Source organism: Ictalurus furcatus, chromosome 1 (genome assembly GCF_023375685.1).
Source record: "Ictalurus furcatus strain D&B chromosome 1, Billie_1.0, whole genome shotgun sequence".
In the NCBI taxonomy this organism is placed as follows: domain Eukaryota; kingdom Metazoa; phylum Chordata; class Actinopteri; order Siluriformes; family Ictaluridae; genus Ictalurus; species Ictalurus furcatus.
In genome coordinates, this window is record NC_071255.1 from 17869764 (window position 1) to 17887113 (window position 17350).

General features: G+C 39.9%; 1 protein-coding gene across 2 annotated transcripts in view; it reads right to left on the minus strand.

The window, feature by feature from the left end:
• The window catches only part of dpyda.1 (dihydropyrimidine dehydrogenase a, tandem duplicate 1), a 152168-nt gene that overhangs the window by 69261 nt on the left and 65557 nt on the right, over nucleotides 1–17350 (minus strand). For both annotated transcript variants that reach the window (XM_053630367.1, XM_053630375.1), the window contains 5 exons: nucleotides 17243–17350; nucleotides 14978–15147; nucleotides 13360–13570; nucleotides 8590–8774; nucleotides 3171–3386 (listed from right to left, as the gene is read on the minus strand). In XM_053630367.1, the coding sequence (XP_053486342.1) occupies nucleotides 3171–3386; nucleotides 8590–8774; nucleotides 13360–13570; nucleotides 14978–15147; nucleotides 17243–17350 (890 nt within the window). The remainder of the gene's footprint in view (nucleotides 1–3170; nucleotides 3387–8589; nucleotides 8775–13359; nucleotides 13571–14977; nucleotides 15148–17242) is intronic.

Consider the following 17350-nt stretch of genomic DNA (forward strand, 5'->3'; position numbering starts at 1 on the left):
GAGATACAGCTAGCCTCAGGATGTGGCGAAACAATGGTGTGCAGGTGTTGGGCAAGGAGATGTGTGACATATCATCTGTGTTACCATGGTGCTTTACTTCCCATTTCTCATTAAATCCACTTCATCTGAGGCATACATTGTGTGTGTGTGTGCATGTGTGTGTGTGTGTGTATGTGTCTGGGCTGCCTCCGCTGCGTGATTGTTTTAATTGCTGTGGAAAAGTTGAGGTACAGCAGTGTCCTAAAAATCTTCCAGTTACTGCATTAGTTATTGTCTGAAGATTCATTTAAATTTGCCCACTAAATCCTCCCACACGAAGACAAGGAGGCAAGTGCACGGATAGACCGATGTGCTTTAAAAGGTTCTTCCAGAGAAAACAAAAGTAAGAAATCCATACAGAATTCATGTGGTAGACACCGGGCCCAAAAAGATTCCTCTTAAAGTACCGAAAAGGTCACATCTATATATATAGTCTTTATACATTTTACACCTGCCATAAAAGGGTGGATTAGGTAACCTCAGGCCACAATACACTGCTCTAAATCTTTAAAGTGCAGAGGCATATGGCTAAACTATATGAATAGCAAGACCTATTATGAGGCCAGAACAGATACAAAGTACCATTCAGTGGTTAATCAGCTTAGCACCAATTACAGGTGTGACTTAGCCTGGTCTGACCAGTCACCGGGTTAATTGGACCCAGTGTTCTCTCTCTCTGTACCACATATGCGCTCATTCTGTAATTAGCAAGAAACATACCAAAAGTACCAGTCACGGCTCCAGCGGCAACAGCTCTGACGCAGGATTAAATGTCCATGTGTCTTGTAGAAAAAAAATAATAAATCAAAATGAAAAATTTGACAGGAGACAGTCTCAGCTTGCCCCTACCCCCCAGCCACATCTCACAGTTCACAGAGGAAGAGAAGAAAATGACACATTTTTATATTCAATACAGTTCATTAATTCTAATTAACGGTCATGCAGCTCGCCCACCCCAGCTTTGTTAGCCGCCTCTCCACCGTCCCTGCGAGTTAATTAGCAATTCTGAGCACGCCTGCGCTTAGACAAGACCCACAAGCGTGAAGCCTCTCATATCCACAGACAATCCGCCGAGCATCTCCAATACTATCAATACCGTGGCAGGCTAATGTTGATCGGAGCGGCCTAACCAAAAGCACAGGATATTAAAAAAATAAATCCCCTGTGTTTAAGGAGAATGATAGCAGAGTGCCGGCTGCTCATTCATACTGACATTAAGAACTTCTTTATCTCTTTCCCCCAAAGGGAAAAAAAAAAACCTTACAATCTCTCCCACTGGGCACACAATAAAGAATAATATGATTTCTGTTTACCCAGATATCGACTGGTATTTCAGCATACACTGACAGCCAATAGCTGCAACAGTATATTAGAGTCCAATCTGGCATCTACAAATGTCATGAGAAAAGAACTGTAGTAGGGAGAACCAGGACCAGAACGCAATGCTCACATGTGTAAAATTCCACTAAAGATGCTAACGTCACCTTAAAAATATTAGCCACAGGATTTATACAATATGAAGCTGTCAGTCTTTAAGCAGCAGATGAGAAGGAGGATCTCTGGGCTGTATGGTTAATACAATCTTAAGAAGATGTCCAGACTCCCTGTGCATACGCCTGAGGCACCATCCTTATCTGCCAAACTCTCCCATTCATATAAGTGTATTTATATACAGTATGTTCCCCCCACCTGTAAAGCAAACAACAACAACAACAACAACAACAACAACAACCAAAAAACAGATCGCTTTTAAAAGCATCCAGAAAGTCCATGAACTAATTACAGACAGCTTGAAAGCAGGCACAATGCCATCACTCATGCGGCACACACACACACACACACACACACACACACACACACACACATACAAACACACAAACACACACACACAAATCAGACCTGCAAAAATAGTATTATCACTCTAAGAAAGGCTCCTGGTGGTTAGAAATTAACTACATGGAGAGGACAGGAGGTCAGAATAAACAAACACTTTGGCTACATTTCTTGTACTTTTCTCCCTGTCAGCAGCATATGTAAGTCTTCAGTGTTGCTATAGAGATGTCTGTCACAAGTCGCTTGCATTGCCATCCGCCCACTTCTTTCTTTTTTTATCTTTCGTTTTATTTCTATCTCTAGCTCTGTTAATAAAGTAATGGCACCTACTGTACAAACATACAGAACAAACATATGTTACTGATTAACATTCGCAGCACCGGTCATACCTGACTGGTTCTGAGCACAGACAGACAGGTCAAATAAATACATGCGTCCTTATCATTTTGGGATATTTTAGTACGAAACACCCAGCATTTTTGTAGTGGGTTTTTTTTTGGGGGGGGGGGGGGTTTGGATGTTCAAGGTTTCTGCAAAAACAAATCTGGAATCAAGTATTTCCATATTACATTACCCAAAAAAAAAAAAAAATTCAATAACTTTTATAAATAAATTGTGACAAACTATAATGAGAAATATTTGAATATATCATTATCTATAACTGAAGGACTCAAAGATCACATTTTAAATGTTTATAATTGTTCAATGATAAAATATTACATATAAATATTAAATATTACATTAATATAATATTATATAATATTACTACAATGGCTTTATAATTATGCACTGGTTCTAAAGGTTGCGCAGTAGAGCACATGGTATTATAATATATAGTGGCGTATGGTTACAAGCTGTGAAGGAATGAAGTCGTTATAGGACATTATTATAGTTTATTAAAAATGCTTATAAAGAATCATAACCAACTCAAAAACAATTATAAGGACAGTTATAATGATTTGTGAATATGGGCTTCATAGAATGTTATCAAAAACATTTTAGTTACTTTAGAATTCAACAATTCACTTAATTATTCATTTTGTGCATTTGTGTGAATATTGTTGGCTGATATAATTTTTGCAGGATGATCGTGAAGCTGACAAACAAACATAAAAATATTCATATAGTGAATTGGGTGAATGTACAATGGCTGATTAAATGGCTTTAGCGATGCTCTCCAACCAGAACATGAACTGGCTGCAAACATAACCAAGCATAAATGCATTTTTAATCTGAAACGGTCTTTGGTTTTTTTCAAGTAAAGTTAATGTTTTAAGTTGAGGCTCTAAGATGGGTACCTTGTCAAGAGAGAAGGTCTTGGTGAGGGCAAAGCCCCAGCCTTGCTCAAAGGCTCTGCGTATCATTGTAGCGCTGGTGGTGGGTGGAGCACTGGCCAGGCCAAATGGGTTTGGGAATTTGATCCCACACACTTCCACGCTGATGTCCACGGTGTCGATGGGCGAGTAGAAGAGAGGCAGTCGTGGCTCACTGCTAACCGTTTGCCCATGGATGGCCTACAAAAAGAAACATCTACATTTTAGGGTTTGCATCCAAGCGTTTTCTCTCCACTGTGGACTTGATATTGACTAATTTTTCTCGTGAACAAAGCTTTAAATCCCACAAGGATGCTCGCTATCTGTGTGGATGCAGATTGCTGAAGGTTATTCTACTTTACATTCTAGCACACACATGCGTGTGTACAGCAACAACAGGCCAGCAGATAGGGTGGAGGAGACTGTGGGCTGCTTTTGGGTGCACTGTTTATCGAGGCCCACTGTGGCACAAAGGAAGCAAACCACAGTTAGACATCAGTTCTAGCTTTAATTAGCCTTGTGTTTATCAAGCACTTAACACTGCTTTTGTAATGATGTTGTGGTTGTATAATGAACAACGGGGTGTCACGCGGAAAGAGAAGGAGCATGCAAACATGACAGCACTCCATACTCCACAGAGGCCACATCAAACACAGAACAAATACGACGCATATAAGTCTCCATAGTTCCCCCAACGCTTCAAGAGGAAAAAAAAAACAAAAACACAAACACTGACAAGAGACTGCAGATGTCAAGCAGTTGTGTAGACAAATTTTTATTTTCTGTATAGATCTTTGGCAGAAAATCACTCTAATTGCTATGATTTGTAAATTAAAGATGTCACAATAATTAGCATCTAATATTAATGTGAAAAAAAAGAAGTTTGCTTTAATTAAAGGGTCGGTAATATACGATATACATATATTAGTAATACGCAGTTTACTAATTAAAGATTCAGAATTCATTCAAACCATTAACATAAATCTAATTAAAACACATTTTTACATAACATACCTATAATTAACAACCAGTTTGAAAGACTTTAATAAAAGTTTCCTCATTTCATGTTATTCATTTATTTATTTATTTATTTATTTATTAATAAATGACTTTTTAGACCAGCCGACCTCAACCAGAATATTAGGGAGCCACTGCTGTGCACTGTTTGCTGTGCCCTGTTTGCTGCCCTCTGCTCTCAACACTCCTCAACATCTTCATAATGAGCTGAGGAGCTCTTTGTGAGCTGGATCAGGTGTGTTTAGAGCAGAGGAAAGCGTGTATTTTTTTGCAAGGCAGTGAATCCCTAGGACTGGAGTTGATCATCTGTCAACATTTCAAGTATTTCTTTTCATTCAAACTGCTAGGTTATACTCATGAATGTACTTACTAATGTTTGAAAATGTGTTAGAAGCAAATTGAATTATTGAATGATTAAACTACATATCACTTGCTTATAAATAGATCAGTACCAAACCTTAAATTAAAAGTGTTACTGAAAATCTTATATGGGACCTATGAAAAATAAAAAAATAAAAAGCTTGTATATGCACTGTTTTTACTCAGAGGTGCTGCTAAGAGAGTGTATACATCACTCAGTGACAGCAGAAATTACTGTAAAAAAAAAAAAAAAAAAAACACGAAAGAAAAAAAAGCAGCAGGTCAGAGAGTGCAGCTGATCTGAGTATTTCTAACATTAATCTGTGCACCTTTTCACAAAGTGCTCAATTCATTTCTTCTACCTCTAGTCCATTACTGTATAAAAAAAGCAATCTTGCTGTCTTTCCCTTCCCGCTACAAGTGGTAATTTCATCCGCAAATAAACAGTTATCTCTGCCTTGCTCTGACCAAAGCAGCATTCGCATAATTAACCCCTGAATGAACCATGCTAATGGGGCGAGTGCTGCACTTCAGTTTTGCCAAATGGGAGCTTGAGGAAGGGTTCAGGGACCTGCAGGAGACAAACCTGCCGATTGGCCGCCCAACCCCCACATCTAAGAGACTACAGGGGACATTAGGTTGTGTTCCCAAGTTTCATCTGTGGATGAGGTCTCCGATAGGAGAGAAGAAGATAAGTGCAGATGATTTGCATTTAGCTTAATGTACTTTACTTCTTGTGACTTGAGTATTTCACAGTCTTTTTTTTTTAGTTATATACAAGAATGGAAGAAGGATATGTATGTTTATATACACTCACAGACCACTGTATTATGAACAACTGCATGCCTGCTCATCCATGCAATTAACCAATTACAATGCATCCGGAAAGTATTCACAGCGCTTCACTTTTTCCACATTTTGTTATGTTACAGCCTTATTCCAAAATGGATTAAATTCATTATTTTCCTCAAAATTCTTCAAACAATACCCCGTAATGACAACATGCAAGAAGTTTGTTTGAAATCTTTGCAAATTTATTAAAAATAAAAAACAAAAAAAGCACATGTACATAAGTATTCACAGCCTTTGCCATGACACTCAAAATTGAGCTCAGATGCATCCTGTTTCCACTGATCATCCTCAAGATGTTTCTACAACTTGACTGGAGTCCACCTGTGGTAAATTCAGTTGATTGAACATGATTTGGAAAGGCCCACACCTGTCTATATAAGGTCCCACAGTTAACAATGCATGTCAGAGCACAAACCAAGCCATGAAGTCCAAGGAATTGTCTGTAGACCTCCGAGACAGGATTTTATCAAGGCACAGATCTGGGGTAGGGTACAGAAACATTTCTGCAGCATTGAAGGTCCCAATGAGTGCAGTGGCCTCCATCATCCATAAATGGAAGAAGTTTGGAACCACCAGGACTCTTCCTAGAGCTGGCCGCCCGGCCAAACTGAGCGATCGGGGGAGAAGGGCCTTAGTCGGGGAGGTGACCAAAAACCCGATGGTCACTCTGACAGAGCTCCAGCGTGTCTCTGTGGAGAGAGGGGAAACTTCCAGAAGAACAACCATCTCTGCAGCACTCCACCAATCAGGCCTGTATGGTAGAGTGGCCAGACGGAAGCCACTCCTCAGTAAAAGGCACATGACAGCCCGCCTGGAGTTTGCCAAAAGGCACCTGAAGGACTCTCAGACCAAGACCAAGACAAAGATTGAACTCTTTGGCCTGAATGGCAAGCATCATGTCTGGAGGAAACCAGGCACCACTCATCACCTGGCCAATACCATCCCTACAGTGAAGCATGGTGGTGGAAGAATCATGCTGTGGGGATGTTTTTCAGCAGCAGGAACCGGGGGACTAGTCAGGATCGAGGGAAAGATGAATGCAGCAATGTACAGAGACATCCTTGATGAAAACCTGCTCCAGAGAGCTCTGGACCTCAGACTGGGGCGAAGGCTCATCTTCCAACAGGACAATGACCCTAAGGACACAGCCAAGATAACAAAGAAGTGGCTACAGGACAACTCTGTGAATGTCCTTGAGTGGCCCAGCCAGAGCCTAGACTTGAACCTGATTGAACATCTCTGGAGAGATCTGAAAATGGCTGTGCACCGACGCTCCCCATCCAACCTGGAGGAGCTTGAGAGGTCCTGCAAAGAAGAATGCGAGAAACTGCCCAAAAATAGGTGTGCCAAGCTTGTAGCATCATACTCAAAAAGACTTGAGGCTGTAATTGGTGACAAAGGTGCTTCAACAAAGTATTGAGCAAAGTCTGTGAATACTTATGTACATGTGCTTGTTTTTTTTTTATTTTATTCTTAATACATTTGCAACAATTTCAAACAAACTTCTTTCAAGTTGTCATTATGGGGTATTGTTTGTAGAATTTTAGGGAAAATAATGAATTTAATCCATTTTGGAATAAGGCTGTAACATAACAAAATTTGGGAAAAATGAAGCGCTGTGAATACTTTCCGGATGCACTGTATGTAGCTGCAGCGCAATGCATAAAATCACACAAATACAGGTCAAGAGCTTTAGTCAGTGTTCACATCATATATCAGAATGGGGAAAATGTGATCTCAATTACTTTGACCGTAGCATGGTTGTTTGTGCCAGATGGGCTGGTTTGAGTATTTCAGAAAATGCTGATCTCCAGGGATTTTATATACAACAGTTTGCAGAATTTTGAATGTTTTGAATGGTGTGAAACACATACACACACACACACACACATACACAAACCGTCCAGTTAGTGCAGCGCTGCAGGAAGAAAAGCCTTGTTGATGAAAGAGGTCAGAGGAGAATGGCTAGATTGGTTTGAGCTCACAGGAAGTATACAGTAATTCAAATAACACATTTTTACAACCGTGGTGTGCAGAAAAGCATCTCAGAGCACACAACGCACTGAACCGTAAGGCAGATGGGCTACAATAGCAGAAGACCACATCAGACCTATAGTGACCAAATTGGGTCTATAGTCTATAATTTATAGTGGGTACAGATTCTCCAAACCTGGACATGTAAAGACTGGAAAAACCTTGCCTAGTCTTCTTCCAATCTTCAGCTTCCCTCCCTCAAGGACCTATTCGTCCTCCACAAACTGACTGACTGCATATTCAATTTTATTTTATTTTTTTACAGTGCACTAATTGTATATAATTTTCAATTCTGTATATAGCAAAAGTGTGTTACCAATACATATTACCAGTGTTGTCTCATTAGTAGAACCTAACTTTTAAGATTAGTGTTTTTATTTAAGACTTGCATGCTTTATGAGGGTGAGAGTCGGGTAAGAGGGTTTTAATGCTTTGTGGGGGGGTTTCATGCTTTTCAGAGTTTGGATATGAGCCAGTAAATAGAGGTTGGGGAGGGAGGGGGCATTTGGGCTCTGGTAAGCCTCTCTGTGGGGCCTAGCCTTGGACGACTCAGCTAAGACAAAGCTAAGTGCTCTCTCAGCCTCTCTCTCTCTTGCTGCTATTAATCCAAATATGCTTCCATTGCCAAAGCCTTAAAGGTGTAGTTTAAGAAAATAATAATGCATGGATTGGTAATTCCCACTTCGAGAAAAGCGCATGGCATTATGCTACAGAATCACCATTGTGCTGTCTTTTACAATGCTGAAAATGAATGTTTCAGTGCAATACATCTATTAAGTCTGATTAGTCATAAAAATAATAATATGGAGAGACTCATATCAGTATTCAGAAGCACCACATCTCTCGCACAGAGTACGCAGAAAGCCCTCGTCTTCATAATTAATCAGCTCTCCAAATCCTACTTCTTCATTGGCTTTCAATTTTAACAGGATCTTAATAAGGGGAACATCTGCTTGGGTCTTAGCACAAGTGTTTGGATGAGTGTGTATGGTTATATGTGTGTTAGGTAGTCATGAACATGTGCCTATATCTGCTATATGTACTATAGCAAGAGTAGCTCGAGATGTGTGTGTGTGTGAGTAAGAAATAGCATACGAGTGTGTGTGTGTGTGCAGTGTGCAGTGTGTGTGGTGCAGGGCACCTGTAAGTATTTGTGGATGTGCCAGGAGGCCTGCTTGCCATCGTTGACTGACTCCACAGAGGTGTTGGCGAAGCCGGTTACGTCGCCCCCGGCAAACACCCATGGCTCACTGCACTGCATGCTCTCCACGTTCAGCTCAGGAAGCCCCCATCTGTTTAACCTGATGGGAGCCATGGCCTCTTTCACTGGAAAGAGAGGAACGATACCAAAGTAATGCACATTCATGAGAGGAAAACCAGGTGGAGTGAAACAGTGAAAAAAACCCAACAGAATATGAGAGGTAGAAGCCCAGAAGAAGCAGAGCTTGATAGACTGGAAACTACAGTGAGACTAATATGAAGTCTCTGACAAGACAAATGACAAGCAGGGTGCTTTTTTCATCTGCTGCGCCCCTTTCTTTCGGCTAGGTTAATGTAACATCTCCTGATGCATTTCATTCACCGCTAGCAACGTTCACAAGGAGATACTCTGTCAAACTGCTCTACATTATAAAATGACCCCAGCTCCTTCCATGCATACCTACACAATTCATCTTCTGGAGTCAATGCTTTTCAGCATGGATGATAGTGTGCATACATCAATGAGGACACTTTTAAATATAGATCTATGCATTGAACAAGATTTATTGCATGTGATTAGAATTATTAAAAACTGGGGGGAAATATATACATATATATATATATATATATATATATATATATATATATATATATATATACATATACGCACAAAATACTGGAATTTTAAGAAGATGCTCGTAATAGGATGGTGGTTCTTACATTTTTAGTATCAGCGAAATAAAGCAGAGTAGCACTTAATATGTCAATTCAACCAAAGACTTGATCTACTCTTCAGCTGGGTCAGTCAGGACACACACTTTACTGTAATGGGTGAAATAAGGCCCATAATGCTACAGATTCTATTCTTCCCTTATAATCACTTCCTATAGTGCTAGAAAATGATCTCTTCACATAGACACAGTAACATGATTACACACGTATACACCCTCCCCCCCCCACCCCCGCAGTCGCCCCACCACACCCTGCCACACACATACACACACACGCACACGCACACACACACACCCCACAGGGAGTTTGTTTTTCTTTCTCTGTCTTATCCTCAGTGCTGTTCTCTAAGGGAGAGGAGTGGTGTGGCAGGCTTCTCTTACTATTAAAAGGGGCTTAAGTAAGGTAGTTTTTATCTCTCTTGCTCTCTCTCTTCTCTCAGATGCACAAACACACACACAAACACACACACGCACACCCCATGGACATACTCCTCAGTGGCAGATGCAGACTGCCAGGCCCCATTAACCAGAGTGATCAATGTTGGATGGAATAGAAGGAGATGCTGTGTAAAAAGCCCTCAACAGGAGGACAAAGCAACCATAGAAGGGATAAACTTATATAGCCTACAATAGCCTATATAGTCCTATATAGCCTACAGGTTAAAGTTTTCTGGACATACAATGTGAACCCTGTCTTGCGGTGTATAATAATATCCAAAATGCACATACGGACAGAAAAATGTACAAACAGTGTAGCAGAAATGTCACAAAACAAAGCAATATGCTCAGGACCCTCTACCAGAACCTAACTACACAGGAATCAGTGTGATGAGTGGCCAGTGACACGGTCTGCTATTAAAGTGTGGTGATTAATGGAAAGCGTATATGCAGATACAGTATTTGGCTGGCTGAGTGGAGGTGGTGCCTTGGCTCGAGTGACATATCCCTGGTACGAGTTACTCCATCATAATCCAACCCCCATTCTTTCCTGCGGAAAAAAAAGTTAAATGTGGCAAGGGATCTAATCATCTGCTCACTCCAGTGGGCCAACCCAGCAGATTACTAGCTAGTTTTTCCAGCCGTGTCAGCTATTCCGGAAGCGGCTCTCTGCTGCGCCTCCCATACCCATCCGATGAGATACTTGAGTGGGTAAGTAATTCATATTTTTTAAAGGAAAGAACACAGACTGCTGAGAGAGAAAAAAGATAACCTCTCAGCATTTCTGGGCAGCTCAACCTGACAACTAAGGCCAGACGATGGAACTCCAAGTATATTGGGTGTAATACTCTGTATGGACAAAACAAAGTCCTGTTAGAAATTTCAATCTCTTTCTATATAACTGATTTGTTATAAAGATTTTAGAAGGAGCTGGAAGTATGCTACTTTAGTAAAAACCCAAAAGAAACATACTAGAAATGCTAACTAGTTCAGAAAAAAGTACAGTGAAATACACAAACCAAAATTACTAAGGTATTCGAAAAAAGAATATAAATAGAAAATATATTATATATAATAGCACAATAATCATTTTTGTCATCTTCTGAGAAACACAGTGTATGGCTTTACTCGCTGTATAAAAAAAAATCTGCAATATTCTAGACAAATGTTTAAGGAAGAAAGAAGCAAGAATTAAATTTATCCAGCTATGTGGCTGACTAGCCGTGGAGAAAAGAGCAGAACGAGTGAACACTACACTACAGTCATTTTACATTGCTACCCATATTCATTACATTTTGATGATCTGGCTGAATAAATATGTACTTCCCAGCCATGGCTAATTATCAAATCATGTAAGGCATGCACAGTTTATGCTTACTTAAGTAGTAGAGATATGTATAAGCATATTTGTGCTGCTTTAGAAAGCAGGGTAATGGCTTTGCTGGCTAACCAGTTGTGTAAAGCTTGGGCTTCTCTGTGTAGCATGAATCTCATTACTGAGGCATGTCATCTCCGGTCAACTCTGGACAGCGCTATCCCCCTGTGACATTACTCCCTGTTTATTTTGTGTGACCCTAATTGAAAATTATAGCAGGTGTGCCCTTTATCGGTGTAATCTCATTAGCAAACTTCACAAATGTGTCAGGAAGGAAGTTCTGCACGGTCGGTGGTGGAGAACATGTTGTACACAACAGCACACAGATGATCATAAAAGTTGCTGCTTACTGAAGTGAGGACTCATCAAATGATAATGTTAATAAAATTCTCCCTGGTTAGGAAGAGCATTTGTGTTACAGAGCATTTCATGATCACAGAGCAAATTCGGAATAATGCAAAGACCTGGTCTAGGTAATGTGCTCATTCAGAGAATTAATAAATAATACAAAGTGCAAGATTGGTAAACAGGTTAAAGATGTCTTCTAGATTATTAAACAAAGCTCTGTTAAAACTTGGCAAAACTATATAATGAAGACAGTTTTACACAGCACTGTTCTCTTCTACTGATGCGAATGTTGTTGCCTGTCTGTGTGATCACGTTAGTGAGATCCTCCATGAATAATTCCAGGTGTAACTGCCCTATAATGGCTTGTGTTTGCTCCGGGAGGGCTGTCTGCATGTACATCAATGCTAATCCCTTCTTCACACTGTGTTTTAAGCAGCTCTCCATTTACCAGCATATAAAACTCATTCAGGGCCATCCATCACTACGCTGCCATCAGCAAAGCTAGACGAAAATTCAGAAAATTTGTGCCAAATAAACCCAAGATGTCTCAGGCACTGTTTAGTTTAAACTTTAGTGAAAGGCTGCGTTTGAACCTTGAAAACATGAAATGCCACAGGAGAAAAAAAAAAGCTCTAGGACTGTCACATTAGCACCTCAATTTCAGTTTTAACTAAGTCCTGCTTTTCCAGATTCACTAATTTCCATGAATACAAACACGCTATTGATGACAGTGGGACACCTGTTTATGTGTACGCTTGCCCATTCCATCATTTAATCAGAGAACACAGGTACAGCCAACCTTATTCAGTCTAATTAAAATGAATAGAGCAGTAAAACAACATTGGCAATATGGCTGTGCCTGTTTAAACATGGCAGACACTTATGAGGCTGATGGGTTTATTTAAATTCTAATGAGGCCCTAAAGGTATCATGAAATCTACAGATGACCACAAAGTAAGAATGCTTCATGTGACGTAAGACACAAGATATCATCATGTAATGTATACACACATACTGTGGCCAAGGCAGATGCTCCTTTCTGATTGGCTGGCAGGCGTGCATTAATTCCTTACATTGGCACAGTTAATCATACTACAGTGGATATTAAAAGTGTACACACCCCTAGTAAAATGGAAGGTTTTTGTGATATTGAAACCGTGCATGTGATATACAATAGTGCCCAACAAAAATTCAAATGAAAAAAAAACAGAAGACTTCAGTTGAAAAAAAAGGAAAAGAAATGTTATTGATGCGTGTTCGGCTGTCCCTACCTCTCATATTTCATTGACATGGTTGAACAGTTGGGTGTTTTCTTGATAAAAATTAGACGTGCTAGCATATGCAAAACCAAGCATGTAAATGGTCTGCACTTATATAGCGCTTTTTTAACCTTGGATCCAAAGTGGATCCAAAGCACTTTATACTGTGTATCATTCACCCATTCACACACACGGTAGCAGAGCTGCCATACTAGACGTTAACTTTCCATCGGGAGCAAATTGGGGTTCAGTGTCTTACCCAAGGACACTTCAGTATGTGGAGTCATGTGGACCAGGAATCAAACCGCCAACCCTACGATTAGTGGACAACCCACTCTACCACCTGAGCCACAGCCGCCCCAGTAGCGAACAGATTGCTGCAACGCACTGCTCCAGTGACACAACCAGACGTGAATTTGGGGTAACAAACTGTACACGGTACATTACAGCCATATTATGTCTGTAATATGCCATGTGCATGGTTATGCCATGTGCCTACTTATCATATATGACGGCAGCATTGTAGATAAGACTATCCTGTAATAAGACAGACATTTTACCTTTATGGTCATTCAGCACAGAGCCGAAAGCACTGATGATGAAGTCAGCTTTGAGACGTACGATCTGCTCATGGTCCTCGACCCATTTGCCCGTCTCGGTTTGCTCCGTACGGCAGAACTCCACGGCGTGCACAAGGCCCTTCTTCAGTATAACCTCTCTTGGTGACAGGAAAGGCAGGAATTCACACTTCTCTTCCTTAGCCAGTTCCATCTGCGTACACGGCAGAGTAGACTCAACAGTTAACAACTACACCGAGCGCCATTTTAGTGAACACGACGTTTCGTTTGGACATTGTGAAAAGACATGCAATGTAGCGATATGGAGAACAGCTTGGAAATTGTGCGAGCCTGTGGCCCAGTTGGCAAAATCATTCTAACAAAACACTTTTTTTTATGCCAAAGAAATAGCTGATTATTCTGTTCATGAGAAAACAAAGAGGATTTCTATAAACAACAACAAAAAATATTAATAAATGTGGGGAAACAAAATAAGATCTTTACTGAACTAGCCTGAAACTTGGTTTTATATTAATGGAAACCAACTAACAAAAAGGGTTTCTTGAATTGGAGCTGCACCTACAGTAATTTGAGTCTAAAAAGAAAAGTAGCCATGCAGAGATGTCTGTAATTTTTCCATTTAACAGTCTCTGCATAAATTACCTCAGCTCACATCAACACACATAATTGACATAACCTGAAGTGATTTTTTTTTCCTTTCTTTTTTGTAAGAATTTCTTACACCTACAAGTGTTCTAAGCCAATATACCTTATAAACAAGCTTAATTAGTTCAGGGTGATGGAAGCAGCATAGCTGCAGCTGGCTGAAAACAGATGTGAATAATGACCTTACCTTTCTCAGTATAAGTTATTTCTATCATTTTCATGGCGACGTGATGTAGGCGGTGAGAAGATAACACAATACGTGAAAAACATAAACTCTGGAGAGTTAGGAATAGACATCTTCATTTAACGTATTACCTTTAATATTAACTCTATATCATCTTCTACTAGCTTGTACCACAAACACGCAACTAAAGATGGAATATTATAATTCAGTGACACAAAAAATATCTTTTCATTAACGATGTCTGTCAAAGTACTGAGAACTAAGTTCTCTTTTTCTAATAGAAGTAAGAAGTGTCATAGTGCACCTCCACATTTGTTCCATAAGCACAGCAAATTATTATTGAAAAAAAAATTAGTGTGCTTTTTCGCTTTTCCCCTGTGACACGTCTCTCTCAAAGCCAACCCTAAATAAAGATGGTAATGCAGTCCGTTAGCCAACTGACAGCATTTCCAAAGATACTAGTATAGAGCAAAAACATGCCTCTCTCTCCTCATTCTGGCAAAGAAAGATTTTGACAGTAATCTCCCCTAAAATCAAAGACAAGTCTCTAGAATAAATGAGGAAAGAGGCTTAAGAGAAGTGTCAGTGGGCCAGAGAGAAGGGGGTGAGGACATTCTCACGAATGTCTTAATAAACCCCCCCGTGCGAGGCTCCCTTCACAAGCCCAAATATTAATATGCTCCTGCTTGCTGTTGACTTTTCCTCTTTTTGTCTTTCTGCAACCTGAAATCACTTTCTGTCTCACTCTCTCTCGTCTACTTATCGCCTCACCTCTTCAGGGACTGCACGGATGTTGGTGAAGCCACGTCTGAACACCACATAGACCCGGCGTGCGCCACAGCGCAGGGCAGAGGTGGCACAGTCAAAGGCGGTGTCTCCTGCGCCCAGGACAATCACAGAGCCATTGAGCCGAGGCAGCGCTGAGCGGCAGCTGCACATCCCTAATCCCCAGAATGGACAAGAAAATGAGAGAAAACAAGCCGGGGAGTGAGTAAAGGGAGAAAAACGTGATTTCTGTCTCTGAACCATTCCCCACTTAACTGTTTAAAATTGCATCTTGGAGTCCTCAGACACAGTACGTCCCTATCAAATTATTCTGCTGCAGTGACAGCCATGTCTCCTTTTCTGGGAAATGTCCTTATATCTGTTATTTCATAGCCTGCACCTTTTTTTCCCAGTCTTTGATTGAGATGACTAGCCATTCTACTGAATGCAGCTGATTTCAACATGTGATAACGCACACTACTGAAACAGTGATCTGCTCAGGCCTTTCTGCATTCTCACAAAAAGATGTAAAAGGATCCTTAACGCACAGGCCGGGATGGTATCGCTTATTTAATCATATAAATGCACATAGAACATCCTTCTTTTTTTTGCTTATGTTTGTGCACATACAGTAAATGGTCTGCACTTATCTAGAGCCTTTTAATCTTAGCGGTTCTACAAAGCCCTTTACACTGTTTCTCATTCACCCATTCACACACACACACACACACACACATAGCAAATACAGTATACATACAGTATAATATACCCCGATTATGTCTACATATCCAAGACACACATGTATGGTTTTATCCATCCATCACTGACTACGTTTACATGGACAACAATAATCTAATTATTGACCTTATTCTGAGTAAGACAATATTGTGATTAAGGTGTTTACATGAGTCACTTTTAGAATATTCCTTTTATGTTCAGGTTTTACATGTTATAGAACATAGATCGATTAAAGACACACGTCATTACGTCACCGCGCCACGCCGTCCGTCATTCCCTCCAGAATTTCACATATCAACATACAGTTGGTCTTCGTTATGGTACCGTATACAGTTTTGGGTGTTTCTTTTATTTTACGAACGCTTCAAGTGCAGTTAATTATTTGTCATGCTATACGTGTAAATAGACGACTGCTTGAAGCCATGGGCTGCGTCCCAAACCGCGAACTTACCTACTATATAGTAGCTGAGATACATGTATTTCGCCTACTATATGCATGCATTTATCCTACTATATAGCAGATAAGTAATCGGTTTTGGACGCAACCGTGCTCTCGTTTGCTGTCAAATGGTTGAGCACTGCCGTGTGTGTATGTGTCCTGTCACAAAATGAGGTGAAAACTCCCACACGACGTTAATAGTGTGAGTAAGGTGTGTACATGTCTATAATGCACGTCAGCAATGCGACTAAAATAGGAATACTCCACGTCTTAATTCAATCTGTGTTTACTTCGAGTATGACTTTAGTCGGATTAAGGTCATCAATAATCGCTGTTTACATGGTAGTTTCTTCATCAGAGTATCCTCTTAATCAGGTTAATATCGGATTATTGTTGTCTATGTACACTGTAAAACCGGATAGTTCATTTAACTCAAAAAAATTGAGGAAACTAATTACCTCAAAATTTTTAAGTTGATAAATCAATTTCTTTAAGCCAAATACACTTAAATATAACAAAAATTTAACTCAAACTTTTAAAATTAATTTTTGTTATATTTAAGTGTATTTGGCTTAAATAAATTGATCTATCAACATAAAAAATTTTTGAGGTAATTAGTTTCCTCAATTTTTTTTAGTTAAATGAACTATCCGGTTTTACACTGTAAACGTACTGATTGATAGATGCATATTCATATTGAATATCACTTGAAATATGCCTTACACTTGAATCACAGATACACATTGTAGGTGCATGTCTTAGAAGAACACATATTTGTAAACAGAAATGTCAGTGAAGCTGGCCATGGCAAGTCACTTAATTGGAGTAAGCCTGCATAGTATTGTACAGCAGCTCATAGTTGGTATTCTTTTACTCGCTATCTTGGCCCTTTTCATAGATGCTTTATACTACACATGTTTTCACTCATTCAAGCATTCTGTCAGGCTACAGGATTTTAAAAGGCCCTTCCAAAAATTTCAAGAACATTCAGCACAGGGGGAAAAAAAGCCTCATTTAATACACTTTGCAAAACAGGGACATTAAGAAGGTAATAGGTAAAAGTTTTCAGCAAACTATTTTCTGTGGTTCTTTACCTAGTTTGCTGGCCTTGGCAACTAGTGGGAGAAAATCCTTGGAGGTATAAAATCCCTGCTCCATGGTGAGGCCTTCAAACATTTTGTGCCTGTTACCTTGAGGTAGAC